Source organism: Paroedura picta, chromosome 5 (assembly GCF_049243985.1).
Source record: "Paroedura picta isolate Pp20150507F chromosome 5, Ppicta_v3.0, whole genome shotgun sequence".
Lineage (NCBI taxonomy): Eukaryota > Metazoa > Chordata > Lepidosauria > Squamata > Gekkonidae > Paroedura > Paroedura picta.
In genome coordinates this window covers 57,950,054-57,978,024 of record NC_135373.1, presented here as the reverse complement: position 1 = coordinate 57,978,024, position 27,971 = coordinate 57,950,054, and the positions used below count along the sequence as shown (strand labels likewise).

Genomic DNA, 27,971 nt, shown 5'->3' with positions numbered 1-27,971 from the left:
ATCTGTGGCAGTACTGACTGTGATGGACCAATTCAGTACAAAGCAACTTCATAATGTTATGATTAATACTTCTTACAGTGTAATTTTTCCCAACAAAAATCAGCAGACTATTTAAACAGAGGATGCTATTTCCTTTGATGCCTGTCCACAGTAATACTGACTATAGATTGATGTCATGTTGCCCAGTCAAGAATTCAAGGCAGATTTTCCATCACTAGTTGTTTTAGCACCTGGGACATTTATGAACTCAACCAACCATGGCTGTTTCCAAAATTGTCCCTAACTGCATGGAAAATTCAAAAGAGGATACACAGTGAAGTGTTATCATGTCTGTTCAACATTTAACAGAGCACCCATTCCTACTTCACTGCAGCCTTAAAAGCAGGATGAATCGGTCTCGTTTTCTAGATTTCCAGGACATTGGAATGGCGAGGCTACTTCTTTACCCTAGCAGGGCTCCTATCTCTTTAATGCTTTGCCAGAAAAGAAAGAAAAAACATGGCAAGAAAAAGCTATGCTAGTGTGGTCTGGCTACCAAAAGTTATTTTTTTAAGAGATACTTTTAATACTGATTTACGTCTCCTTTGAAGATTAAATGTCTCCCAAAAAACAGAGGGATACTATTGGAAGGAGAAAAGTGGGTGATCTTGTCACCATTCAACATTCCTGCGGCCCTGTATCTCTGCCTCAAGCGTTTGCCAGGCACTTACAGGCGGAAGAGCTGCAGATCTCTTCCGAGCCCCCCTCAAGGAAACCCAGCCACTCTCCGTTACAAGGGGCATGCATATTTACCTGCTGAATAAAACGGGGCTCACTTCTGAGGAAGCACGATTCAAGGCTTGCACTGGCAGCGCCCGTCCTCTCCGGAGGGCGGATCCAAAGCCTCTCATTTGCTGCCACCACAGCCGCCGCCGCCCCCTCCCCCTGCAGCTGTCGCCGCCATCAAGGCGAACGGTGTGCCCAGGAGGAAGTCTGCGACCTCGCGAAGGCCAGTCCACCCGCGTGTTGGGCTCGGGGTATGAAATTTAGCGAAGACCTGAACGCTTCTCAAGGCATCCGGCGAGGAAAGGATCGGGGGTGGGAGGGAAAGTTCCTGCCAGGCCCCGCCTTTACGCGGAAACTGCAGGGAATGCTCCCCTCAGAAATGTGCGCAGGGTAGGGGAAGAGGAGTGCAAGGGGCGAGTTGGGCTCTAGCTTGAAGCAGCTGATTCGGGGAGCCTTTCTCTTTTGGCAAAAGCGCTTGTGGAGAGGAAGAGCAACCCGCCCGGCCCCGTCCAATGGGGCTGTGGTAGCTGCGCATATTTTTGCACGAGAGAAAAGTGTTAGTGTTTCAGAAGGCTTCCCTTCCCGCACTCTTGTGGAGGACACGAGGTTGAGTATAAACTCTGAGGAGAGTAGGCATGGTTGTCTCTTCCCCCCCCCCCCAGCGCGTTTGACTAAAACACACCTTGAAATCGTTTTCCTGTTCTTGTTCGTCTAGGACTACTGAAAACATTGGCCTGGTGGAGTCTGTATTCTTTGTTGTCATGCCTGACGTGTATCTTAATCCCTTTTGTTGCAAGTTATAGTCTAAAATATTCTTCCCTCAGCCATTTAAAATACTGTCAGGCTTCTCTGTCAGCCTGCTAACTGGATGGCTTGTTTTCCCTAAGAGGCCCCATTGCTTAATATGGCCCCTTCATCCTAAATGTCTGTTTGAAACCATGATGAGCTAATGGTGCTTTCCTCCTTTGCAGATCTTTCCAAGGTAAAAATGACTTTTCAGTGGACGGCAGTTGCAGTCTTTCTATATGCTGAAATAGCAATACTGTTGCTGCTCTGTTTACCCTATATTTCTCCCTTGAGGTAAGAATATGTCATGTATCAAATGACTATTTTTTTTAGAGGGAAGAAATTCTAGTCATACAACACTTTTGTGCATTGCTGGACATTGGTTGGATTTTGTGGAGACCTCTTAAAGCTAGCCAGATGGTGTAGCAGTTAGGAGCGTTGATTTCTAATCTGACGAGCCGGGTTTGATTCCCCGCTCCCCCACATGCAGCCAGCTGGGTGACTTTAGGCTCACCACAGCACTAGTAAAGCTGTTCTGACTGAGCAGTAATATCAGGGCTAAGGTGACCAGATTATCCCACTTTTGGAGGGACATCTGGGGGCACTTGACAAATTGTACTTACGTTGCAATTAAAAAATATATATTACAATACAATTTTTGCATTCTATGAAACTTTTTGTTGCTCCATATAGACCAAAATTTTAATCAAGAACCCCCCCCCCCCCAGTCAATGGTGTCCTGCGTTAAAATCTGGTCACCTTAATCAGGGCCCTCCAAGTTTTAAACAATGAAGGCAGTGATATTTCCAGAAAGAAAGACAGGCAGCTTGGTATAGTGGTTAAGAGTGACGGCCGCTAATCTGGAGAACCAGATTGGATTCACCACTCCTCTACATCCAGCCAGCTACATAATCTTGGGCCAGTCACAATTTTCAGAGCTCTGTCAGCCTCACCTACCTCACAGGGTGTTTTGTGGGGAGACAAAAGAGAAGGCAATTGTAAGCTGGTTTGAGACTCCTTCTGGTAGAGAAAAGCAGCATATAAGAACCAACTCTTCTAATGAGTGTTTAAAAAATAGGTATTTTGTTTGTGTCTAGGACTTGTGTAAGCTGTTATCCTGGTATCTGTATTCTCTTAAATTTATTTGTATGCTACAATATGATGCTTGGATGAGAGATGCAACATTTGTACCTAACTCACTCTCCAAAGTCAACATGCTGTAGTCATAACTGTAGTAATCAAATTACAAATTGGGAGATCATCCAGCCTAACCTATCTTGTAGGGTGGTTGTAAGAATAAAATGGAGAGGAGGACAACTGCTTTGAATTCCTACTGGAGAGAAAAGTAGAACAGAAATAATATAGCAACGTTCAGCAGCTCTCTGAAGAGATGGCATATATATTTTCTAAATAATTAATTGAAATATCTTCAAGTAGGAGTAACTGTGAGTTATAAATCACTTGAAGTCTGTGTAGGGTATTCAGGAAAATACCATTAGTGTTAACAGAAACTAGTGGCATTTTCTGCTTGCTGAATTTTAAAGTAGAATAATAAAAGAAATCTAGAAACATAAAACTAAGTCTTCTAGGGGATAATTAGGAAAGTCCATCTGTCATACAATAACAAGGTTACCACAGTTTTTATTCTATTGGGGATTAACAGGATTAGTTGTGGGTGATTTATTTGTATCTTGCCAAGTGATTCCAAAGACTTAAGGACACTTCTGTCTTCTGAATAAGGGGCAATGATTGGAAGTCCATTCCTTTCAAAAGCAGGCTGCATCTTCCCCATGAGAGAGCTGGAAAAAATATAATCTAATGCCCTCATCCAAATCATATTCCTTCCCTCACTTCCTGTGGTTTGTTTAGGTGAGGAAGTGGGGAGGATTCCTCAGACCAGGGGGCAGAGTGTAGGGCAGCAGCCCTGGCTGACTGAGATGGCACAATTAAAAAAAAATGGCAGTGCACAGACCCAACCCTTCCCAAGGCAACCCAACCCCTCCTACTGGGAGGAAGAAGGGGAAATTTCTGAGGATGTGATAATTGTGCCAGAGCAACCCAAGTGTTGTTTTAACCAATAGGACTATCAGGGACTATTAACCAGGACGCTATCTTTCTCTCAGAGTCATGGGAAGCTGGAGATGAAGAGACTTCCTGAATCTAAATCCAAAGGGAACATGGAACTTTTTTGCCAAGATTGCTTAGAGAGAGCATGGATAATGAGCTATTCAGAATGGAACCTTCTGAACACTTGGACTAGCAAAATGTGCTAGTGGACTGGCTATAGAGACAACAGTTGGACAACAATGTGTAGTCTATCAAGATGGAGATCTCTTAAGATCTTCTTTGCAACCCAGTTGTGAACCTTTGACTCAGACCTTCATTAACATGTGCCTGAGTTTTTAAGGTTGCATAAGGGGGGAGCAAAGCAAACATTCACTAGTTTTTCCCAGCCACCAGGCCTCCTTTAAGATTTTCCATGTATTCTAATACCAAAGATGCTGAGGAAATTGAGGTAAGAAAAAGTAACGCATAGCGTTTGATTGGTTGCTCAGACCCATGTTTTCAGCATTAGTGGAATTATCAATAGAAAATCCTTGGCAGGTACCAGCCAGTTTGGACATGTTTCAGCAAGGGCCACTGTAGCTCCCAGACCCGGCATGGCTACACCTGATTGCATGGAAATTGAAAGGGAAAGACTCTAAAAGCCAGGCTATTCTGCAAAAATCACAAGTATGATGCTAGTTTCTAGAAGTGTTTCTTTATCAAAAATTTTCCAGTGGTCCCAGAGGTATCCAGACATCCGCAATAGTCAGATTTCTCAAAGGAATAGCTCATGTCAATTATTTAGTTGTCCATAGATTTCCTTCTTGGCAACTATCTGTAGTCTTGTCAGTGCATATTTGACCGGTGTTTGAATCTCTGAGGGAAGCTGCACTAAAATGTTTGAAAACAATTGTCCTGTTTTTGACAATCCGTCCAGAAGGGTCTCAGAAACAGGAACTTTATCTATCAAGAAAAGTCTCTGTGTGTTTCATGATAAGTGATCCTAAGAATGGATCTCATATTCAGCCCAAATGTCACTGCTTGCTCCCACTGCACGCAGAAGAAGAGGTGTTTATTTATACCCTGCTTTTTGCTACCCAAAGGAGTCTCAGAGGCTTAACAATTGCTGTCCCTTCCTTTTCCCGCAATAGGTACCCTGTGAGGTAGGTGAGGCTGAGAGAGCTCTGAGAACTGTGACTGGCCCAAGGTTACCTAGTTGGCTGGATGTGGAAGAGTGGGGAATCCAATCTGGTTCTCCAGATTAGAGGCCATCACTCTTAACCACTACACCAAGCTGCCTGTCTTTCTTTCTGGAAATATCATTGCCTTAATTCTATTTAAAACCATTCAACTCTAAGGAAAAGTAGTGCAAGTGCTAGATCTTCAGAGCCCTAAGTATTTGCATCAGGTGCACAACAGCATCTTCTTAAACAGTCTCTCTCTGTATCTCAGTAAATTCACCTAGCAAGGGAGAGAAAACATCTGGAGGGCCGCAGTTTGACTACCCCTGGTCTAGACCAATAATACATCTCAGGCAGTGCATCTCACTTGCTTATCAAGCTAACAAGTTCTAGGTACTACTGGGAACCATTCATCATGCTACAATTAACACAGCATTAGAAGCTGAAGTTTCCACTTAGGATATCTTTAAGGTAAACCCATGGTCATCAGGACCTACAGAATGAATATCATTGCTCAGCTGGCAGAACCTTCAGAAGGAGGGTATTATAGCGAGTGGTACAAGTGGACTGATTTTCCCACCCAAAATGGGATACAACTGTTTTTGGATGTCTCATGTGAAGATGCCCCCCCCCCCACAAGTGAGACAGGATCTATGGCACTTACTGTGAGGGTTCATTCTGCTCTGAGGATGGGAGAGCATCTTGTGCTGTGCTGATTTGAATGGTAGAATAACAAGCGATTCATGCCTTCTTGTTTTCTGACCTGTATTTCCTAAAATGCTGACTGATTTACTTAGAGAGCAATCCTAAACAGGTCTATTTAGAATCTTACAGGCCTATTCAGGAGACTTAATCCCAGGAAAGTGTTTTTAGGATTGCACAACAACAGTTGCATGTTTAAGACCAACAAGTTTTATTCAAGATATAAGCTAGTGTATGTACATGGAAGCTTATACCTTGAATAAAGTTTTGTTAGTCTTAAAGGCACCAATGGACTAATGTTTCAGACCAGCATGGCTACCCACCTGAATCTATCATTTAGGATTGCACAGTTAGCACTTCAGTCTAGGTACTGCTTTGATCCCACTGAACTGAGGAAAGTGGGTAACTCTGCTCAGGAGTCAGGAAACCTGGAAGAATTTCTGCATAGCTGTAAAAGGAGTAGAAATCCTGCTATCTGTTGTACCTAACTGGAGCAAGTTTCACCTATCCTCAAGCCCTCGTGAAATAATCAGAACTGTCTATGGTCCAGGGGCTCCCAAAGTGGAGCAGTGGAAGCATCTAGGAGAGCAGTGAGGAATTTGGGGGCAGTAGGGGGGCAGCAGCCTGACTCTTCCTACTGTGGCTATTTTCCTAGAGAGAGATGTTCCAATGTGGCTTGCCTTTGCTTGCCAGCAACCCTGGACTTCCTTGGTGGTCTCCCATCCAAGAGCTGACCAGGGCCAATCTTGTTTAGCTTCCTGAAGAAAATCATAGCTTCAGAAGGTGGTCTGGATGGGATCATGTTCCTGCTGAACTCCTTCCCTTCTCAGACTCCGTCCTTCCCAGTCTCTACCCCAGACCCCCAGGAATTTGTTAACCCAAGGTTGGCAACACTTCCCCAAAAGTCTCCATCGTTGGGAAGCTGGTTCTTTCTTTCTGTTTCTTTCCCCATCTGTCTGTCTTCCCATTGAGGCCCAAAGTGGCTTTTACAAATAATTTTTACAAAAAAACTTATTATTTTTTTTCCAGACTATGTTATGGCTGTTGCACAACCATAAAAAAATGAGTGTAGGCAATATAGTGTGTTTTCAATTTGCAGTAGACATAACCCCAGGAAAAAGGTGTGTGTTTGTAAGTGGGGATGGGGGGAAGCACTAGGGATGTGACCTGGGAGCCAAGGGGGGCAACAGCCCCAAAAAGTTTGGGAGACACTGTCAATAACCCTTTTCTTGATTTGCTGGTGGTCAGTAAATAAGATACACAAAGAATTAAAAACAAACCACCTTTGACAGCTTTGGATAAGTAATCATGGGAAAACTTTTAAAGCAATGATGAATGTATATATGTGAGGAGGAGAGCTGTCCAAATCTGCAGAGCCATTCTCACTGAGGCCCATTATGCATGGCCGCCGAACCGGCGATTTCGGGTCACATGGAAAACGCGGAGAGGGAAGACGCGACGCACGCCGGTTATGCACAGGACAGGGCGCAACGGCGGCAAAACCCAGAGTAACCGATTATGCACGCAGCGATCCGGGCGCCGCTTCTGGTTGCACCCCGGTCACCCGGAAGCTGCGCTTTCTTCCGCGTTTCGCTAACGCGGCTTTTTCGGCGGCATGCACTGAAGCTGCGGCCGGTTGCAGCCGGCACGGTGTGTTATCCGTGATTTTAGTCGCCGCCATTCCACCCCGAATGTGCGTTATTCCCCCCCCCCCCCGTGCATAATGGGTCTGACAGAAGCAGTTGTACACACTGATACTTGGAAATAAGTGCTCCTGATTTCGTTCAGTCTTATATTTAAGTAAGTATGCAGAACATGGCAGTTTCATAAGCACTTGGCAAACAGGTACTTGAAACCTATTGGGGTACCTGGATTAATCTCTGAAGAAGCAACCTTACAGAGACAGGTTTGCTAACAAGATAACTGAAGGTGTTATTTAAATAACACATTAACGGATTTTTGGCTTCAGGATAAGAGGATCTAAAAGCAGTAAATAATTCTCATTAAAGCTGGATGCTAAAAGACACCCTGCCGATCTCATTAGATAGGATTGGCAGATCCAAACGCAGAACAATGCTCACCCCATGGATTTTAATGACTGCTGCAGAAATGTGACAGGAAAAGCTGTATGTGGTGAAATTTTCCATTATGCACAATTCTCAGATGTAGGTGCTTACTCCACAACCCCAAGTCCAAAAGCCCTGTCTGAACTAGATTTTAGAGTGTTTATGAATAGTTAAAGGTACAACCAAGTTGCATGTCAGTATCGTGCTGTTTTGCATATAAAAACGCTTCTTTCCAAAAATCTGGTCAATTTACTATGGAAATTTAAAATATTTTTGTTATCCTTTCATGTATTAAATGTCCTTGTAATGCTGCATTTCTATTTTACAGATGGCAGAAGATTTTTCTGTTTTCTTTATGGGGTAAAATTGCAAACTACTGGAACAAGGCATTTCTTGCCATTATTGTTCTATTAATTGTTTTATTTCTTGGTAAGTAAGAAATATGTTTTGTGTGTGTTCTCATTAAAATTCATTGGATACATGTTAGTGGTGAAACAAAAACCTTGTTTATTAAATGCAGATTATTATGAGGTTAACATGTTTAGTATAAGTATAGCAAAAGTAAGATATATTATAGGATACATTTAATTTAAGACTGATAATATTTTACTATTATCTGATTAGACACAGAACAGCTTTTAAGATTTAAAAGGGAGAAAATGAAGCAGCAGGATGTGTTTTTAAGAGAATCAGCAGAGGGCACTATGTCTCTCAGTTGAGCTAAATACTACAAGGAAAACCTTGTGTCCTGGGATTTATTGACAATGAGTAAGCTATGTCTTGTGCTTTTGTGGGGGGGGGGGGGGGTAGCATTACCATTACATCCCTAGAATGTGTTATTTCATGTATTATAGTGTTTGTTTCAGTTCTGTTGTAAAGTGATGTGCCAGTCAGACTAAATATGGCAAATTTAATTTACGCAAAAGCTTTTTGCAGAATTATTTCTTGTTTCATGGTTTGTGTGTGACACAACAAAGCTATTTATTTGCTTCATTTACAGACTGCCTTTCTCATTGAAAGCCATATTTTTTCAATGCAATCCTTTCCTGAGTTAATTCCACTTAAGCTGACTGAGTTTAGTGGACTTAGGTGAGAGTAACTGTGGGTAGGATTACACTGTTGGTTTCTGAGACTTAATGATCAGAAAAGTAACAGTTTAATTATTCTTTTACTATCCTTTTTGAACAGTTGTTTCAAAATTGGGGTATTTTAATTGCTGTTCTTGTTTTTCTAATGTATGCAGCATATTGACTATCCTACTCACTTGTTTTTATTCACCAACTAATTTTCACAGTCCTGATTTCCATGCACCCTCATATTCTTATCTCTTTACCCTTCTACCACAACACAATCCACTTGTTAAAGTTTGTACACTATTTCCGTGTAGAAACTTTGCATATCATGCTGAATTAATAGGAAAAAAGGGGAATAAAAATAACTGTAAATTTTAATGCTTACAGATGCTGTAAGAGAAGTGAGAAAATATTCAAATGTTCACATAGCTGAAAAAAGTACTCAGGCAACTGCCAGCGCATATGATCACATTCAAATGAAACTCTTCAGATCACAACGAAATCTTTACATCTCAGGATTCTCCTTGTTTCTTTGGCTGTAAGTATAAAGTTCAAACTTTTCTATCATACTTTTCTGCCCAATTAGGGCCCTTAAGGCAGCAAACAACAAAAAGGCATTGAAATCAACTTTAAAAGCATTTATTTGTATTAAATAAACAACAAGGAGGATAAATATCTCCACCTACTAGGGGAAGGCAATGATTGAGGAGGATAGATTAATCTCCCTGGGGAGGTAATTCCATAATTTTGGTGCCACAAGTGAGAAGGCCCTTATGTAGTACTGAAGTTTATTTTATTTGCCTCATAAAAAAATTCATGCCCTGAATGACAAAAAATTGCCATGAAGAACTGTACTGGTTCTTGGCTGGAAAGCATTCTAGGTTGGGTCCAATGAACCATGACTAGAACAATTTCACAAAACAGTTCTCTTCCACTTCCCTATACAACCTCCTGCAGTTCCCAGAAATGTGCTCCTGAACATCAGGGGACCGTTAGATAGAATACGATGTAACACAAACCTTGTTCAATAAATAAATTTGTATGTTACAGTCAAATCATGTATACCCGCATGTACATTTGTACATCTGTTCTTTAAAAAGAGCCAAAACATATTAACTTTACAAATTAATCCAGTACCAGTGCATGCATGGAACATAACATGAGAATTACTTGACCCATAATGACAAATCAAGCATACACTATACTTAGATGTATATACATTTACTGTAATTTGTGTGCAGGGCTATAGACTAGGGTTGCCAGGATGCTCCTGGCCACCGACGGGGAATGTTTTTTTTAGATCATTCTTCTCTAATCAGCTTGTTGTATTGGTGTAATACAATCAGGTTTGAATACCCATTCTTTCACCTCAAAGGTTGTCTTGTTGAGGAGAGAGGAAGGGTAGGCGATTATAAGCCACTTTGAGACTCCTTTGGGTTGTAAGAAGTGGGTTAAAAAAGACAGCTCTTCTTCTTAAGCTTATAAAAGACACTCCTGGCAACAGTGATGACATTGGACACCCAGGAAAAAGGCCAGATCCAGAAGGATATAAAAACGGGAGTTTTCCTGGAAACAGAACTTGTGATTTCAGCAGCGGCTATGCCACCTCCTACAGAAGCTCTTTAAAAAGTGTTCTAGGACTAGGCTGTAATCAGTTCCACTTTCTCAACAGGGGCTATATGGCCATCTATGGCGCCTCAGCCCATTTGAAGGGGGCCACAGACTGAAAAATGTGAGATGGGAAGCCCAAAGGGTTTATGGGGGGACCTGATAACTGAACCAATGAAATAACCTTTTTTGCCATGTATGACACCATTGATTGCTAGAAATTTCGACCTTTGTCAAAGGAAAAAGAAGAAATCACATTATCTGTTTGTTTGTGTGTGCTTGAATCAATGCATTCAACCAAAAAACCTCACATGCTTCATTTGGTCAAATGCTCTAGAAATCTTGCATATATATAAGACAAGGCCTGTTGAGTATAGTTAGTTCACTCTTAACTTAGGCCTTTTTAGTCTAGCTTATTACACAAGCAGCCAGCCTATTGCAGGGGGTCCTGGAACCTGAGAAGAGCTCCTAAAAGGACCGCGGCCAAAAAAGGTTCAGAATGGCCAGCCTAAATAATATACATTTCAATACTTTGGTGTTAATATGCAGCTGTAAATAATTTCTTAAACAATCTAGGCTTCTGTTCAGCTGCAATATGCAATGACATTTATGCTTGATCTTAGATAAAAGGCTGAGAAGAACACATACAGAAAAGTTGAATGTAGTGTGTTTTGACATACTAGCTTGGTCCTTAACAATATCTAAGAGTTATTTGCTAAGGCTTCATTTTGCTAAAGCAATTATTCACTAAAGCATTAAAATGTGTAAAATAATTGCAGGATATTTTCAGTGGCAGTTCGTGCATTTGGAACCCCTTCCTCCATGAGGGTTGTCTGATACCTAAGGAAACAACAAAAGAGGGAACAAAGTCAACCCAAAATACTCCAATTTTGTCAAGTGGGTCAAAATACAACAAGTAAAACAAAATACAACAAATTAAATTAAACATTTATTCTGTAGTATGTACACATGTAAAATCAAAACATGAGGTTTCTGAATATCAGATTGTACAGTTCATAAGCATTCGTAGTGGATGAATATGTCGTACGTACCACATGAAACCAGATAAATTTCAGCCTTTACAGCCTTCCTCTGTGGTCAGAAATACATTAAATATACAGAGTTTGCATTCAGAGAGTATTATATATTTTTTACAACCAGGGGTTCTCTGAAATTGTGCCAGACTAAAACATTCTTTGTATCTAGGCTTTTAACTAATGGGTTTTATCTTTCAAAGGTTTAATGGTTTGTGTCTGGCCTGGGGATCATTTCGTCTACATCATTTCAGCCTGCTTAATGTATTTGGAGAGGTAGCATATAAATTTTCTAAATAAATAAAATAACTGAGTTTTTAATAGATACCATATTTTGTTAGCTCACGGCTTTTCTGCCTCCCTCAGTGTACTAAGGCGTACTGTTTCCCTCATCACTCTTCTGGCAAAAGAGATGGGAGCTCAGGTAGCTCTGGAAATTCAAGTAGCCAACACCAGTGATGCTGCCAGGAAATACCTGGAAGAGAATGAAAAATTGCAGCAGGTCTGTTGAACAGCTGTTTCTGTTGTTGATATGATTTATGTAACTGCTGAAATGCCCAGGGGGTTAGGCCAAGCCTGGTGAGATTCTTGACTTATTTTTATTATAACCAAGATCTCCCCCCCCCCACTGATTTCAAAAGTAGTTAACTCTATGATACGATATTGGGGGTGGAGGCAGTAAATGTTCAAGAAAGGGAAGCTCCAAGTCCTTGGATGCAGAGGGCTAGTAATGAAGCTTTTTAGAAAGCTAAGATAAGCCCACTAAATCTTGATTAGCTGACATAATATTATGAAGGAAGGATAATATCTGTTCTACATAATATATTTCTGGTAAAGCCTTGGAGGAGGAGCATCTCATGGCTTAAGTGCCACTCAGCACATAACACCCACTCAGGGCAGCTGTCCCACCCCTGAGTGCTCCTCCAACCAGCTTGCCTGTCTGTCCAGCAACCAGCCAGTTGCCTTCCATCCCCCATTCCTGACCACCCCCTCCTCCTTCCACTTCGCTCCAAGGATCAGAGGCTGCAGATCCCTGCTGCATGAGAGCTGCCCTGCTGGTGAGTTCCCTTCCCGGGGGCCTCCAGCCTGCAGCCTTTCCAGCTGAGTTCTTCCACCCACTGTCCCCAATCTAGCGCCCATTGTATTCCTGAATGCAATGGTTTTGGCCCCTAGTTTGTATTCATGATACAGGGAATTAAAAAGTTTTATATGCATGATTTATGTAAAATATATAAGGAATGAGATGAGATGTTCTGTTAGACCCAGTTTGGTGTAGTGGTTAAGAACAGTGATTTCTAATCTAGAGAGTCAGGATTGATTCCCCACTCCTCCACATGCAGCCAGCTGGGTTACCTTGGGCTAGTCACAGACCCGTTTTTAGAGCTATTTTCACAACAGTTCTGTCAGCCTCACAGGATGTCTGTTGGGAGAGAAAAGGAAAGTGACTATTAGCCACTTTGAGACTCTTTTCACTTTGAGGTGGTGAAAAGTGGGGTGTAAAAACCCCAACTCTTCTTCTGCATATTCAGTATCAATTCCTGGTTTTAAGCAAATTAAAAGCCAGTCTTAACTTTTCAATATCAGGCACATGTGCAAGCCACTTCTTAAAAATAAACAAGAATAGCACTATGGAATAAAAAAACATAGAAAGCAAATTTACTACCATTGTATATGTAAACACTGTGTAAATATTGCAAGGTGCATCTGTTTCATTACACATAGATTTTTCATGGCAATATAATCCGTTTTTATTATTTGACAGAAGATTTTGGATTCATACAACTCTTGGATTGTGGGGATTTATTTTTTGAAGGAACACAAAGAGATCAGTATTTTTGTAATAAGTTATATCTGCAAAGGATTACTCCAATGACTTGCTAACTCTAAGCAGGAGAAAGTCACTAGACCTGCTGTTGGTCATAAAATAGGGCACACCAAATTTTGTTATATTCTAACTTTGATAACCCCGACTAACCTGATCTCATCAGATCTTGGAAAGCTTAGCAGGTATTTAGTAATCCATTCCATTTATTTTTAATTTTTATTTTTGCTCTTCTGACTAAAGTCTTGAGCATTAACAATCAGGAATAATATCATTACCAGATACAAATACAGTCAGAGATATAGGTATAACCGTAATACAGTAAGTGATCTTGGGCATCAGCAAACACAACAGCAATACTAAATATTGATAGACATACCAAAACTAATATGGCAATAGAAGAGTCCCCAATTTCTATATACAAAAACAGATACAGCCTGTCCTCATCGTAACAAAATATGGCTATCCAATAAATTACATGAGAAATTTTTTTGCAACAGCCATGGTAATTTTACTGTCCTTTCTCTCCAGAAGGTTTTGCCATTTTCAGTAGGATGGGAGACAAACCATATCCTTTAAAAAGAGAAAAGCATTACTCTGAATTCATAAAATTTTGGGCATTCCAATAAGCGATGGAGTAAAGAGTCTCTGCATTCTGTATCACAACTACATCTTTCAGCCAGTGGGACCCTTTCATAGCATCCTTTCAGTTTTGCCATGGGAATAGAATGAGCTGACATAAAGGCTGTTCTATATTTAGGAATTATCAAGTAGTCTAGATAGGTGAGATAAGATTTTGAATATGGCAGGGCCAGATAAAAAGGATAACACACTCTGTGGGTTTGTATTTCAACACTCATCTAAAGCTGAAAGATGTCTCAACATCAGTTTCCTTACAGAAGACAGATTAAGACTATCAATATAAATATTTGGTGAAATTCCCAGCCACTCCATGAGGGAAGTTACTAATTCCTGCCAAATTGACTTATAGGCATCCATTCTCAATTTTTTAAAAACCACTTGTACCAGGGGATGCAAAAAACAACTTTAACAAGAATTCAAAAGTGGGATGATCAAGCTCTTCCCTCTAAAAGTCTCATTCCAAGTTCAGCTCTCAATACCACTCCTGCCACACAATGTGGGGCCCCTGTGATTCTTTGTTAGAATCTGGCAGAGAAAACATCTAACAGATCATAACAGCCAGAGATCCAAATTGGAGCTCCATACAGTAATTGAGCTCCCACCTTGGAAGTATATGCTGCAGATGCCACTGGTATATATTAGCCCCCTTTACCAAAAATTAAAATTACTCTATATCCTCACATATAAACCTAGTTTTTCAGCACCTTTTTTCACCCTGAAAAGGCCCTCCTTGGCTTATACACGGATAATTGAAATAAAAACCTCCTCCAGCCAGCCAATCATTGCTCTGGCAGCTTGTAGGACATCAACGGTTTGACTGTGGGACTCTGATCTTCTTTTTCCTTTTGCCTTCACTTCTTCCTCTTTTTAATCACTTTTTCCAAACTATTCTTCTGGTTTCTGTGCATGAAAAGCGGGGTACAAAAACCAGCAGCTATTCATCCTCTTGACTGTTCTGTATTTGCTGGAGGGGAGACTGGATGAGAGAGCCTGTGATGATGGAGCATTTCCCACCCTCGGCTTATATATGAGTCAATAAGTTTGCCCAGATTTTGTTGTAAAATTAGGTGCCTTGGCTTATATGCGAGTATACACTGTATAAAAAAAGATTTAATTAGGTGCACCAGTGGCAATCTTTTGTGCTTCCTTAATATGTTGTTTCCAGGACAGATTATATCAAAAAGTATGCCCAAGAGTTGTAGAACTTCATATGCATCTGCAGGAGGCTGTGCATGAGGATCTGTGCTTTCATACTTTTGAAACAGATGATGCTAGCTCAGGAAGTGGTAATCACTTGTTTAGTGAGGCAGATACACTGTATTTTACAGGAGTTAATAATTTGAAGGAGTTAATAATTTGAAGCTTAACAGCAGAGTGAAAATAAAAGGATGGGAAAGACATGGGTAACCAAGGATGAATGGGAATATATGCACTATGCTGAATGCAAGACAACATCTAGAACTGATCTGTGATATTTTCAGCTGTAACATTAGCATCAATCCCCTAGCTCAGTGTTTCTGACTCTGCATATTTAACTTCTGTGCTGCTAACATATTTTTAACTCTAGAAACTGAGTTACTGTTAAATGAACTATCATTAACTTATTGAACAGTAAAACTGTGTAGGTGCTGAACAAATAAAACCTTTTTACCGTTAAAATGACTCTTAGTGCAATAAGGGAGGGATGTGTATGTTCTGAGCCAATGAGTGCATTCCAGCTTCATCCACATTAGTCTGAAAAAGAGACAGCGCATAATTTTGGGTCTATCTGTAATTTGTAGTTTTAAATTGGTCTTGTTATTTGAGACTCCGATAAACTATTAAAATGCATCTTTTTTCTTTTTGCTGTTAGTCCTTAATGGAAAGAAGAAATTTTGCAAATGACGAGTTGATCCAAGTAACAAATAAAAAATTAAAGCAGGAAGCTGAAAAACTGAAAACAGAAATAAAGAAAAGCTTAATGGGTATGTTCTTTGCTCCCAGCAGCTTTTATTGGTGTAAGGATTTTCTTTGTGTGAGTTTAGGGGAACTAATGTTGCTTTCCGTATTACAGTAATTGTCTTAACGTCTCATTCTACTCTTCCCTTCAACCATTCCAGTGTAAATGTGGCTTATGCTTCTGTGACTAAATCTAGATTGCAAATGGGAAGTTCTGCTTGGTGGAAGTTTTTGTTCCCCGTAACAAGATGCATACTGTTGATGGTTTCTAACTACTTAAGAACTCTTGATGAAATAACACTGAGATAAGAGCTTCTTCCTGGATTGTGTATGTTCATTCTAGATCTTACAAGTCTGTGATGTTTCCGAACTTCTACGTGGCTGAGGTAACTCTTGTAAATAACAAGACTGCTTATGACCTTGTGAGGCCAAAATGACTAAAATGTCATTCTTTGGCTGTTCAGAAAACTATGCAGTTAGGACCTACCCAAGACAAATCTTATCTACTATTAAATTTTACAGACCCAAATGTTGACACTGAAAGCACACAGTGGGAGAGATAGAAAAAGGTCTCTTACCATCATTAGGGGCTCATCCTTGCTGGGGGAAAGTTGATCATTAAAACAACCTACCCACTCTTCTGCATGTACACAGACATGCCCTAATTGCAGTGTCATGAAGGAGGCTGATATGAACAACTCTGAACGCCGCCCTTCCCATGTCCTCAGTAACAGAGGCATTTATGAAGGCACCCAGGTGCTAAGGTCAACTCAGCTCAACCTGAGCATTGCTTGCTTCACAAACCTCCCTGCAAGTTGCCCCATGACCTGTTCTCCTTCCACCCATGTAGAAGGCAAGCAGTACTTCCATCTTTTGTTAACTGGCTATGGTACCATCCTTATTAAAAACAGATCAACTGGTTTACTGCACAGCCCTTTTACCTCAAAGTGTCTCATGTCCATTCTACACATGTCAAATAAATCCTGTAGTTTTATTTATGCAACACAAAATGAGACAACCCAGTCAACATTAACCTTGTATAATGATAGATCTAAACAGCCTCAGCCTCATATCCCTTCCTCTTTACAGCAACATGCTCCTCTTGCACCATGCTTTCACCTGCACCTGACACTGCATCAAATTGTCTCTTCATGGGTTTTAGGAAAGACAACCCCAGATGGTTATTTCTAAAAAGAAATTCCATCTAAACATCAAGAAGAAGTTCCTGACAGTTAGAGTGGTTTCTCAGTGGAACAGGCTTCCTAGGGAGGTGGTGAGTTCTCCATCTTTGGAAATGTTTAAACAGAGGCTAGATAGCCATCTGACGGAGAGGCTGATTCTGTGAAGGGAGTGGCAAGTTACAGTGGATGAATGATAGGGTTGTCCTGCATAGTGCAGGGGTTGGACTAGATGACCCATGAGGTCCCTTACAACTCTATTATTCTATGAGGAAAACAGGACAACTGCTGCCGGCTCCTATCAATATAGTCATATGTGAGTTAGGAGGCAAGCTGATGTAAAATTAGTGGAGTGCCTATGAATGTAAGATACAAAAGCCCTGGAGTAAAAATCTTGCTTATTTCATGACCTTAAGAGAAGGCACTATTCTCTGCAGCTCAGTGTCCCATATACAGTATCAGGATAATATTTGCTTTTAACAGTGAGGTTTTGAGGAAAATAAGACAGATTATGTATATACTTGGTACTTGGAATATATTATATAAGCGTTTATTAGTAATTTTAATGCCTGAGTTCATCTTCTGTAGTTTTATTTTCATGCTTATTTTATACACTAGGGCATTCACTTCTTATAATAAAATTATGCACCCAAGTTTTGGCAGTATATTTCTGTATGCAAGAGATTTCTTTTTCAGAAAGGAATGAAGAAGGAAAAATAAAAAATAGTCAGTGCTCATGGGCTCTTATAAACAGACATGGTTTGTTTACATAATAAATGTAACAAGAACATTGTTTTCTTAGATCTGCTGTTTACTTTAGGAAGACTTTTTATCATGGTTGGGGTGGTATGAAAATAATTTGACCTCTAATATTAAACTTATTCTATGTTCAGAATTATTTCAGTAGTTTAGAAAATCTGAAAAGAACCAGAACACTTTTATTTTAAAAACATTCCTAAATCTGGTCACTTCGTACTGGATATTTAAATAAAAGATTGAAGTTCATCTGAAGTAAGACAGATAGCAACCTGAGAAAGGGACTTCTTGGTTGTGGAATTGCCTTCCTAGGAAGAGTCATCTGCCCTCTCAGACAGCAGGTGAAGAGCTGCTTGTTCCATTTACTGTTTTCTTATTGGACCCACCTTCCTGTTCATGTAGTTTATTGTTGAGCATACTTTTAAAAAATTGGTTTTTCAACGGGTTTACCACCTTTAGATCTCAAATAGGGTCTGAAGGTAGTATTAAAAATGTTAAATAAAAAAACCCCCTACCTTAGGTACTTATATGAAACTTTGAAGCTCTTTGCAGAAATTAGGAATCACTTATTTACCAGATTATAGTCTACCGCAGTTTACAGTTTAAAAACAAAAGGAGCCCTTACCAATTACAAACTATGCAACTAAACTGATAAATGCCAGATGTAATGAAAAGTGTTCTCTCTATTGTCCATGAAGAGAATCAGGAAGTGTGATTAAGTTCTGAAGCTACAGTGCCATCACAGAAAAGGGTCTGCTCCTGTTTAACCTGCATCCTGCACCTAAACTTGCCTCTTGTTTAAATTGTAGGTTGTGACCACTGGGGATTAGTTAGTGATGGTTGACATGTATCTTGCCAGATGATTCCAAAGACTTAAGGGGCAGTGATTTCCACTAATTTCTTGTCTTGCTGCAGACTCATACTTTGTACCTTCTGTTGTTCTTGATTGATGGCCTGCTGACCTATGGAACAAAATGTTAGGGGTGTCATTGGACTGCAGCAGAACAAGAAAGGGAGAATAAAATCAGAGTCCAGTAGCACTTTTAAGGGGAGGGAAGGGAAAGGAAGGGAGAGGAGGGGAGGGTTTTGCTCTGTGGGGTCCAAACTATGAATGGATTTTGTTGGAAACAAGCCAATGGGTTATGTTTACTCTGCTCAGTTATGCATAGAGGCTTCCTTTAGAGCAGGGGTGGCCAAACTATGGCTTTTCAGATGTCCATGGACTAAAATTCCCATGAGTTCCTCCCAACAATATGTTGGCAGGGGCTCATGGGAACTGTAGTTCAAGGACATCTGGAGAGCCACAGTTTAGCCACCTCTGTTCTAGAGAGACTGCTGCTAGAGGAAGGCTCTACCCTTAGATGAGCAGAGTGATAGGATTTAAGCTAGTCTCCTTTAAATTAATAAAAACAACTTATTTTCTGAATGATATTGGTCTTCTGTAAGCAATGGACACTTTTTAACATGGTGGTCTTATGTGAGTCCCACAGTGGTTAACTACTCCTCTTCAGATATCTCATTCAAGTACAGTAAACTATAATACATCCCCCTTACATCCACCAATATCACTTCTCTCTTCACCCTGAAAAGTCAATTAGAAATGTTTGGGTTATGGAAGTTTTTGAGGCTGAAGTTAAGCATTTATTTATTTGTTTTGTTATTTACTTCATTTCTTATCTGTCTTTCTTATTGAGATTCAAGGCAGATTGTAGAATGCAAAGTACAGTGTGATATGTACATTAAACTGGATCACACAAATTAAAGAACAATGGAATAACAGTAAAATAACATTGCACAAACTGGATCTCACAGTTAGAGAAGAGTTATTTTTTTGTATCCCGTTTTTTATTACACAAAGGAGTCTCAAAGCAGCTTACAGTCGCTTTCCCTTCCTCTCCCCACAACAGACACCCTTTGAGGTAGGTGAAATAAGAGAGCTCTGAGAGACTGTGACTAGACCAAGGTCTAGACTAGACTAGACTAGACTGTGACTAGACCAAGGTCACCCAGCTGGCTACATGTGGAAGAATGGGGAATCAAACCTGATTCTATTACACCAATACATCGAGCTGATTGGAGAAGAATGATCTAAAAACTGGATAATAAAATCAGAGTCATGATGGTCAGTTCATAGTCTGAGGAAGAGTGCTTGCACTTGAAAGCTCACACCTTGGATGAATCTTTGTTGGTCTTAAAGGTGCTACTGGACTCTGATTTTATTGTGCTACTTCAGACCAACACGGCCACTCATTTGAATCTAAAAACTGGATGACACTGCTAGAGACACTGAAGTTTGGGATGGTACCAGGAGCATCTTGTACTATGCTAATTGAATGCCCTGTGAATTGAATGCATCTTTGAAAATTACTACTGGATCCAAACTAGTGTCTGAAAACCAGCTCTGTATGCATTGTTTGCTGTGCCTTGTTTGAATATTAAGACATTGTGAAACGAAGCTTTGTCTCAGACAGTACAGAAAGAAGTGTGGATGCAGTCTTATTCTTCGTGGCCTTGGCAAGATTCAGTATGCCTAATGTATGTGGATATTTTTTTCCTTTTTCATGAATCTGCTTCTCACAAACTTCTGCAGACTCTTTGGCCTCATTTTCTAGTTCCAAGCCAAAGCTCAGTGAGATTTGTCATATGCAGGACCTTGACATTCTTCTGACTTAGGGGTGAGGCCATCTAGTACAAGAGTATTTTGGTCAAAACATAGTTACAGTGCAGTACGTGTTTTTTCTTTGCTCACCTACAACTATCTTTAGCTACCTTCGTTATGTTTGAAGATAGGATTGTTTTTAGTTGCAACCAAGGTGTCAGTCTCCATAAAACAGACAGTAGGAAGTTACTGTTGGATCAAGTTACCAAAAAAAGAATATTGCAGACTCATATATGGGTATCCATTTTAAGTTAAAGAAATACTGTAGAATAATTTATGTGGTTATCCTGACCTTTCCCCAAGGAACTCAAGGTCCCCTCCCCTTTATCCTGACAACCACCTGATGCAGTATATTGGATTTAGAGAGAGAGAGAGAGAGAGAGAGAGAGAGAGAGAGTGACTCATGGTCATCCAGGGACTTCATAGTGGAAGGTTGAATCCTGTCAAAAGATTTTCATGTGGCAGGTTGGGGGTGGCGAGACAGTTCCCTTCAGCTGTAGCAGCCTTCCACCTACCCCCTGACATGGTTTCTGTTGGTCGTTCTTCCATTGGACCGTTTATGCACTGGGAACTTCACCGCCCCACCCCCCTGTCAGGAGCACAGATCGGGGGCGGATGAGGTGCACTGGGCCAAATGCTTCCCCATGTGGGTGCAGGAAGAGGTGGGGCAACCTGCCACAACTAAAACTCCAGTCTGAAGCCCTGCATGAAACCTCCAGTGCGTAAACAGTCTAGGGGAAGCATTTTAGAGAGTATTTGAGGTTGTTCAGGAGAGGTAAGAAATTTAGACAGCGTGAGAGTCTGAATCCATTTCTGAGAGTTTAATACAGTACTAACCATGATGCCACCCCGGGTCTATTTAACTGGTCCCCAAATTATGGTTATTCTTACATTATTCCTTTTAAACCTTGATTTTTAAAGATACACCTTGACACAGTATTGTGAAAGTAGGGAAAATGTCATACATAAAATGTATTCTAAACGAGTTAGATTTTAGAACATTAAATCACATATCATGCTTTTGCATTTCCAATTCTTATTTGTATCTTAAACAGATATATTTTTATTTTCCTGACCCAAGTGATTTCTCCACCACAGTTCTCTTCACCTCTGTAACTACCTTGCATTCCCACTCCTGTCCAATAGTCAACAGATGGCTTCTCTTTCTCTCATCTGTCTCATCAGACCTTTTACTTCCTTCACATAAGCTTAATTGTCTGTCAAAAGCATTGCTTCTGAACAGTTACAATATTTGAGCATTCTGTGACATCAAGGAATCTCACCCAATGGCAGGGACTCAAAGGTATGTGACAGGCAGCAGACAATTATCTAAAATTGATTAAGCAGACGATTATCTAAAATTGCTTAAGCTCTAATGATTTACAAGCCTGCTCTGTTTGACTAAAACACTTAAGACAAATGTAGGAGAACTGACTTGAAAGCAGAAGTTCAGGTTGTTCACATACTCTTAAAAACCATCCTATGTGCTTTGTCCAAATACAGTCATGTATTGAATAATACTGTTCCTGTGTTTTACAGTTCTTGGTAAGAAGACAGATGAAGTGAGTGCAGTTAAGAATCGAGCTGAAAGCCTTAAAAAAGAATATGACCATCTTGTACAAGAACATAAAAAACTGAAGGTAGGTGTCAGAAGCAGCTGATTCACTTGAGCAGAACTTGCTGAACTTGAGAAGACTAGCAGAGATGTCTGGTCTATTTTTGTTTTGAGTGCATGTTCTTCTAAAACTTTTAGACAGCTTTTTTGCTTGAGTGTACTGCAAAACAATATAAACCTTTGTGTGGGAGAAGACAGACCACTCCTGTTTGGGGGTTCAGAAGAATCATATTTGCAGCTTGGGCTGCAAGACTCTTCATTGTCTAAGGCCAGTATTGATTTACTTGCTTGAACTTAATGACCAGAGATGGCATAAGAAACTTCAGGATATGAGACAGAAAATCCATATAGAGCCTCCAACCACGGTGATTAAAATGTCATAATAAACAATTGATTACTTCCTTTAAACCTGTATATCGAACAGTGAAGTATGGTCCCCATCTGCAGATATCTCAATCATCAGGACCACATGGATGCTAAACAAATTCTCCTACACACTGGGGGGACTCCTCCCCTGAGATTTGTAGAAAAATCTGAAATATTTTTAAAAATACACTAAGGGTTTTGAACTCCCCTCAAAAAGAAAATGGCATTGCTTGCATTGTTTTCCTTCTGCATCAAGTGATGGCAACAAACCTCAGGGCTATAAGGGGGGTGAGCTTCAATAGTGTTCGCTTATGGTAACTGAGGGGGAAAAGCCCTTGCCATCCCCCCCCACTGAACCAGGGAGTGGGTGGGGGATCAGGTGCAAACCTGCCTGTACACCTGCTGTATTGACAATGAGGGAGTTGGTTGGGGGTGCAGGAGTCTTTGCCACCTACTCCCAAGCCAGCAACAAAGGCACAAGAGTTGGACCCAGCAATCCTGCCTACTAAAGCAGCAGCCAAGGAGTTGAACGGGAACAGGGAGTGTTCACTGCCTCCCTGCTGAGCCAGCAACAAGAGAGTGGCGGGGGGGGGGGGCACGGGAAGCCTTGCTCTCTTGCCTTGTTGAACTACCAGTCAGGGAGCCAGGTAGGAAGGCGTGGCAGCCATCCTGCTGAAAGATAGGTTCCTCACCTTTCTTGCAATTTGGCTGGTTCAGTCACTGACCTTTGTCTTTTTCAAAAGTATTTGGAAAGATAGCTTGTTCACTTTGGTTGACTTGAATTCTGTCAGGTGGAAGAGGAGTTCAAAATTCATGGTCAGGCTTTCATTTCAGAGTTAATTCTGACAAGATCAATCAACTCATATATTATATTTTTACTATTGTGTGTGATGACAAGGTTTTTTCCAAGTTCATTTTCACTTTATGAATGTGAACAGTGCTTAGTAACAGAGAAGCACTACAGACTTCAAAGATTCTAGTCTCAATACATTGACTAATTCTAGCAACTGGCAACAAATTGGGCTTTAAAATCGTTTGAAACAATGCTTCTTGGGTGAAGCCATAGGAGTGATTTTATATTAAACATCGATCATATTTGAAAGTTATGAGAAACTAATTGCCCAGAGTCTTGTTTCAAACAGTGAGTTCCCCTCCCCCCACTGACTGAGGCTTCAAATCCTGCCTAGTAACTCCCAAAATGGCCATTGACATCACACTATGTACTCATGAGAGCTCAGTGGCATACTTTTCTTAAAGAAGCAGACATTGCTTCTATGATTTCTGAGTTTCTTTAGCTTAGAATATTTTGCGTTTTTATACTTCATATTTATCTGCAAACTTAGGGATTTCCACAATCTGAAGTCCAGTTCAGAACTAGATACGATGATGCTCTTATTTGTTCAGAAGGCCCCATCATTTAGCTCGTATCACACAATTTAAAGACCAAGGTTCTGACCTTGTAGCATTTAATATTATTTTTATTTATTGAATTTATATCCTACCTTCCTCCTTGGACTCAAGGCGGGTTACAAAGAATAGAAGTCCCCTAAAAACCCCACCGTAAAACAGCATGTTCCCACAAAGCTAAGACTGCAAGATCCCTCCTACTTCCCACAGTTATCTAACAAGGAGGTGCGCTAGATGTAATAGCAAAGCTTGTGGAGGGCCCATTAATCCTATGAACCCAGCGTCAACCATAGCCTGGTGGAAGAGCTCTGTTTTACAGGCCCTCTGGAATTTGCCAGCTCTGTCAGAACCCTCAGCTCTCCTGGGAGCTCATTCCACCAGTTCGGGGCCGGGTCAAGACCAGGCATCTCTAGGGCCACAGATCATTTGAATGGGGTATTAAATGGATGACTGTTTCTTAACAGTCTCTCCAGGATGTGCAGCCATTGTTGTTCTCTGGGCACTTTTGTAGGCATTAAAACTATGGTCAAAGTGCTTGATGTATTTAAACTAGCTTTGCTGATTTTCTTCTCACAAGTCTGTCTATATCTTTACAGGAACATGCAGGTGAAAAGCATGATAAGAAAGCCCTGTAGCTACAGGAGGACATTGGAGGGGTTGTGCATCTTTTAGCATAAGCATACATTTTCTCTTGTTGTTTCCTTACATGCTGCTGCCATATAAAATAAGGCTTATTTTTTTAAAGAGAAATGTACTGCTTTTACAGATGAACTCTATAGTATAGGTTGCCAAATATATTCTCGATTGCAATGTAAATAGTAAGTTGTCTAGCAGAAACACCCCATAAAAGTATCTTTTTGTAATCTCTGGAAAATATTTTATAGTGGAAATTTCCATTTGAAGAGATAGTTTCTTTTCAGATTTTGCACTGAAACAAAGTCCAGGGGATGAAGCACTGTCAACTCACCTATTGCTTATAATGTGCAAAAAGATGTCTAAGTTATATCAAACTACAAACTGGTGGTTAATCACCCAGTGCCATTAAATTGGTTACTTGAAAAACAAACATATGGATTTTATCTGTGTGAGGCAATCACAAAAAAACATCAAAATAGACTTGAACATATTTCATTACATCGATCAGTATGCTTTAAAAGTCATATCACTGCATGATTTGTATTTTTCTCTCCCACTCTATAATGTTCCTTTCAATCCACAATATATAATGTTCATTTATACAAGAATTTGTGTACATTGTGTGCCATCATATTTTCTTCTGTGGATTGTACTTCTGAAAAATGTTTAACTTGTAAGTTCTACTTTGTGGAAGCAAATGATGTAGAACTTCATACTAGGCATCCTCCCCAAATATTCATTCATTGCAGTTGAAAGGTTAACTGTGTGTGTTTTTTTGTTTCAATTTTTATTAGTTGTTGAATTCTTAATAAAAGGATTGCCTGCTTTTTCCTTCTAAATGTGTAACTGATAAATCTAGTTTTTACAAAACTGAGATTAATTATAAAAAATCTAACTCTGTCTACTTTGGCCCAGGGTTTCCATTCATATGATGTTCATCAGAAGTGCTGCAAAAATTGTGTAAAAAGCTAAAGACAGTTTGCCAACTTCTATGAAATTGTATGTGAATTCTTCACACAAATGCCAAAAGTGCCTTTTGTATCCACAATTTTATGTTCCTATTTATCTGATTTTTTTTTAAGTTATACATGTCACTAGATTCCGGATTTCAGCCTTTTGTTTTGTTCTTCTAAAAAAATAAGAAGAAGAAACTGGAATTGGATGCAACTAAAACTGTTAATTCATTTGAAACCCTGCACCCAAATGTTTGATTTTTTTTCTAGTGTCATGTAACAGAGTAATAAACTGGTTCTGCATGGACCTAACCTCAGAATTGTACTGCTGATTTTTTCATGTCCAGTACAGAAGCTGGCAATTCAGTGAGGGAAAACTATTTTTATGTCTCAGTTGTTTGACGAGGCTTAGAAACAAACCATGCAGTCCTAATTAAAGTTATATCTGTCTAAGACAATGGATTTTAATAGGCTTAAAAGGGCATAACTTTGTTTAGGATTCTAGTGTGAAAATATTAACCCTACAGGGCTGGATCTAGCTAGCATGTTCATTCAATCTCATTCAGTCCCCACCCCTTACTACAGCACCTGTCTCCCATGGCTTTTATTTATACCGGTCCCATAAACCCCAGTATGGCTTTTTGATGAACAAAGATGATTCCATCCTTGCTTTTTCACCAGCAGAAAGGCTAGAGCCCTAAAAAAATGAACCTGCTAAATAAGATGCTGTCATTATGGAGAATGATGGAGCAGCATGGCTATTGTGTTCCTTCTTATGAAAACATATCCCAGTCCTTATGTATCCCAAGAACAAGGTTTTTTTACCCTTGGATTCTGTGGAATGCCAATCTGAGGTTTTAAATTCTACATTTGTTTGCAGTAACGACTAAGGACCCATCATCATTATTATGTTGCTTTGTTCTCAGTAACATTTACTGGATGGATGGAGAGGGATTGCCTGAAAGTCTTGGTAGAAGTGATCCTCTGCAGGCTGAAGTTCACCTGCCACTATGCTCTCATTCCCAAAGTGCAGTCATGAGGCAGACTGTAGAAATACAGAAAGCCATTACCACCCTTCCATTACACTCCAGCAAAGACCTCTTTGTGGTTCCTTTGGGGCCTGTTGTGGAAGAAGTCAAGGTATAAGTGACTAGACTACTGCAATTGCATTGGCTCCAGGTTGATGACTGACTCATGTTCAAGGTTTTGTACTCACATTTAAAGCCCTAAACTGTCTGAGATCTTAGTACCTGCCGAACCACCTTCTCCACTATGCCCTATAGAAGAGCCTACACTCCAGCACACAATCTGCTAAAGGTCCCCAGCCCCAGAGAAATGAAACTGGCCTCAACCAAAGCCAGGGCTTTCTCTGCTATGGCACCAGCCTGGTAAAATACTTCCAAGTGAGATCAGGGCACTGTGAGACAAAACAGTTCCATAGGGCCTACAAGACAGTTGTTCCAGCAGGCCTATGGTTGAGGCCCACAAAACATCAACATAACTGGCCTCCTTATACACACATGGACATAAACAACATCTGGTCACCACAGAGTTACATTGGTATAGCACTTTATTCCCCACCACCGAAGATGAAAGGGCTCCTGGGCATTTAAATAACTACTTTAGCAAAAACTAGGGGCCATTCCGCACAGCGTTAATGTTGCTGAAGTCTTACCATTGTGTAACACTATTTTTTTAACATTACGCACAACGTCGTACACAATCTGCAACACTCCTGCAAAAATTGCTTTGTTGTAGCGCTTTTCAGGGAAAAGTGGATTCTCCCTAAAACCGCTAGACTCTTGAGAACAGCCTGCAACACATCCAAAAAAGACATGTGCATTCTCAATATAGCGGTAGCAAACATGTCCTTCCCTAAGGTCTTGCACCCAAGCTTCCAGCCTAGAGCAGGGGTAGTCAAACTGCGGCCCTCCAGATGTCCATGAACTACAATTTCCATTAGCCCCTGCCAGCATTGACTATCCCTGGCCTGGAGAAACCAGCTGCTCTGAACTGTGGCCTTTATGACATACCTCACTGAGATCCCGCCCTTCCACGAACCCCCAAATCTCCACACTCAAATCTCCAGGAATTTTCCAAGCCAGAATTGACAGTGCTAGGTATGTGTGTCCTATTTTTCCTCCTCCCTTACCATGGTTTTCCTACTGTGAGTGTAATGCAAATCGTATACAGTTATTCCTGTGCAAGGGTCTTCCATAAGCGCTATGCCCTGAGTTCTGTGTTTTGGGGAAGCACGGTTTCCCCTGTTTTCCCATAACATTGTGGTGCATTCATGCATCTGGAGGTGTCTCCTCAGCTTTTCTCCAATATTTCTCAAACCTGCTTTGCTCTAATTGTGGTGGAAGATCACAGTGAAACTTGGATAAGGGCAGTCTGGATGGGCACCTTTAGATTTTCTGACCCTCATGTCAGCTGTTCACCCTGCCAATGTTTTCTCCTGCCATTAGTGGTTTTTATTTGTTCGTTTATAATTGCTACTAGAATATCATATTGATGTACTATCGTAACAATATGGATATTGAGTTCTCTAAACTCAGCTTTCATTTTTCATTTTTAGAAAGCATTCTATAAATAAAGAAGAACCAATGATTTTTTTAAGGTCAGTATCTAGCTTCTTAATTTGCAGGAAGAAGATATATTTTTGCAGGCAAAAGTCCATGAGATTTACCTTTTTAAAGGAAAAGTGGGTATTTAGGGAAATTGTGGCACCTATAGTT

The 27,971-nt window shown here is 40.4% G+C and overlaps 1 protein-coding gene across 3 annotated transcripts; it reads left to right on the top strand.

Moving 5' to 3' along the window:
* Nucleotides 1–854: 854 nt before the first annotated feature.
* On the top strand, nucleotides 855–25,553 carry BCAP29 (B cell receptor associated protein 29). Of its 3 annotated transcripts, none has more exons than XM_077338181.1 (8): nucleotides 855–988; nucleotides 1,737–1,845; nucleotides 7,875–7,975; nucleotides 9,007–9,157; nucleotides 11,628–11,763; nucleotides 15,578–15,689; nucleotides 21,796–21,896; nucleotides 24,241–25,553. In XM_077338181.1, the coding sequence occupies exons 2-8, from the start codon at nucleotides 1,754–1,756 to the stop codon at nucleotides 24,277–24,279; spliced, it is 732 nt and encodes a 243-aa protein (XP_077194296.1). In that variant the 5' UTR covers nucleotides 855–988; nucleotides 1,737–1,753; the 3' UTR covers nucleotides 24,280–25,553. The 3 variants fall into 3 exon arrangements, with proteins under 3 accessions (XP_077194296.1, XP_077194298.1, XP_077194299.1); XM_077338183.1 differs by having other exon boundaries at nucleotides 871–1,016; XM_077338184.1 differs by lacking the exon at nucleotides 855–988 and adding an exon at nucleotides 1,154–1,371.
* The last annotated feature ends 2,418 nt before the right edge of the window (nucleotides 25,554–27,971 follow it).

Bases quoted from the DNA above. Each gene is read 5' to 3' on its own strand.
- BCAP29 (XM_077338181.1), top strand. From the start codon at position 1,754: ATGACTTTTCAGTGGACGGCAGTTGCAGTCTTTCTATATGCTGAAATA. The intron at 1,846-7,874 runs GTAAGAATATGT...TCTATTTTACAG, and splicing joins CCCTATATTTCTCCCTTGAG to ATGGCAGAAGATTTTTCTGT. The intron at 21,897-24,240 runs GTAGGTGTCAGA...ATATCTTTACAG, and splicing joins AAGAACATAAAAAACTGAAG to GAACATGCAGGTGAAAAGCA.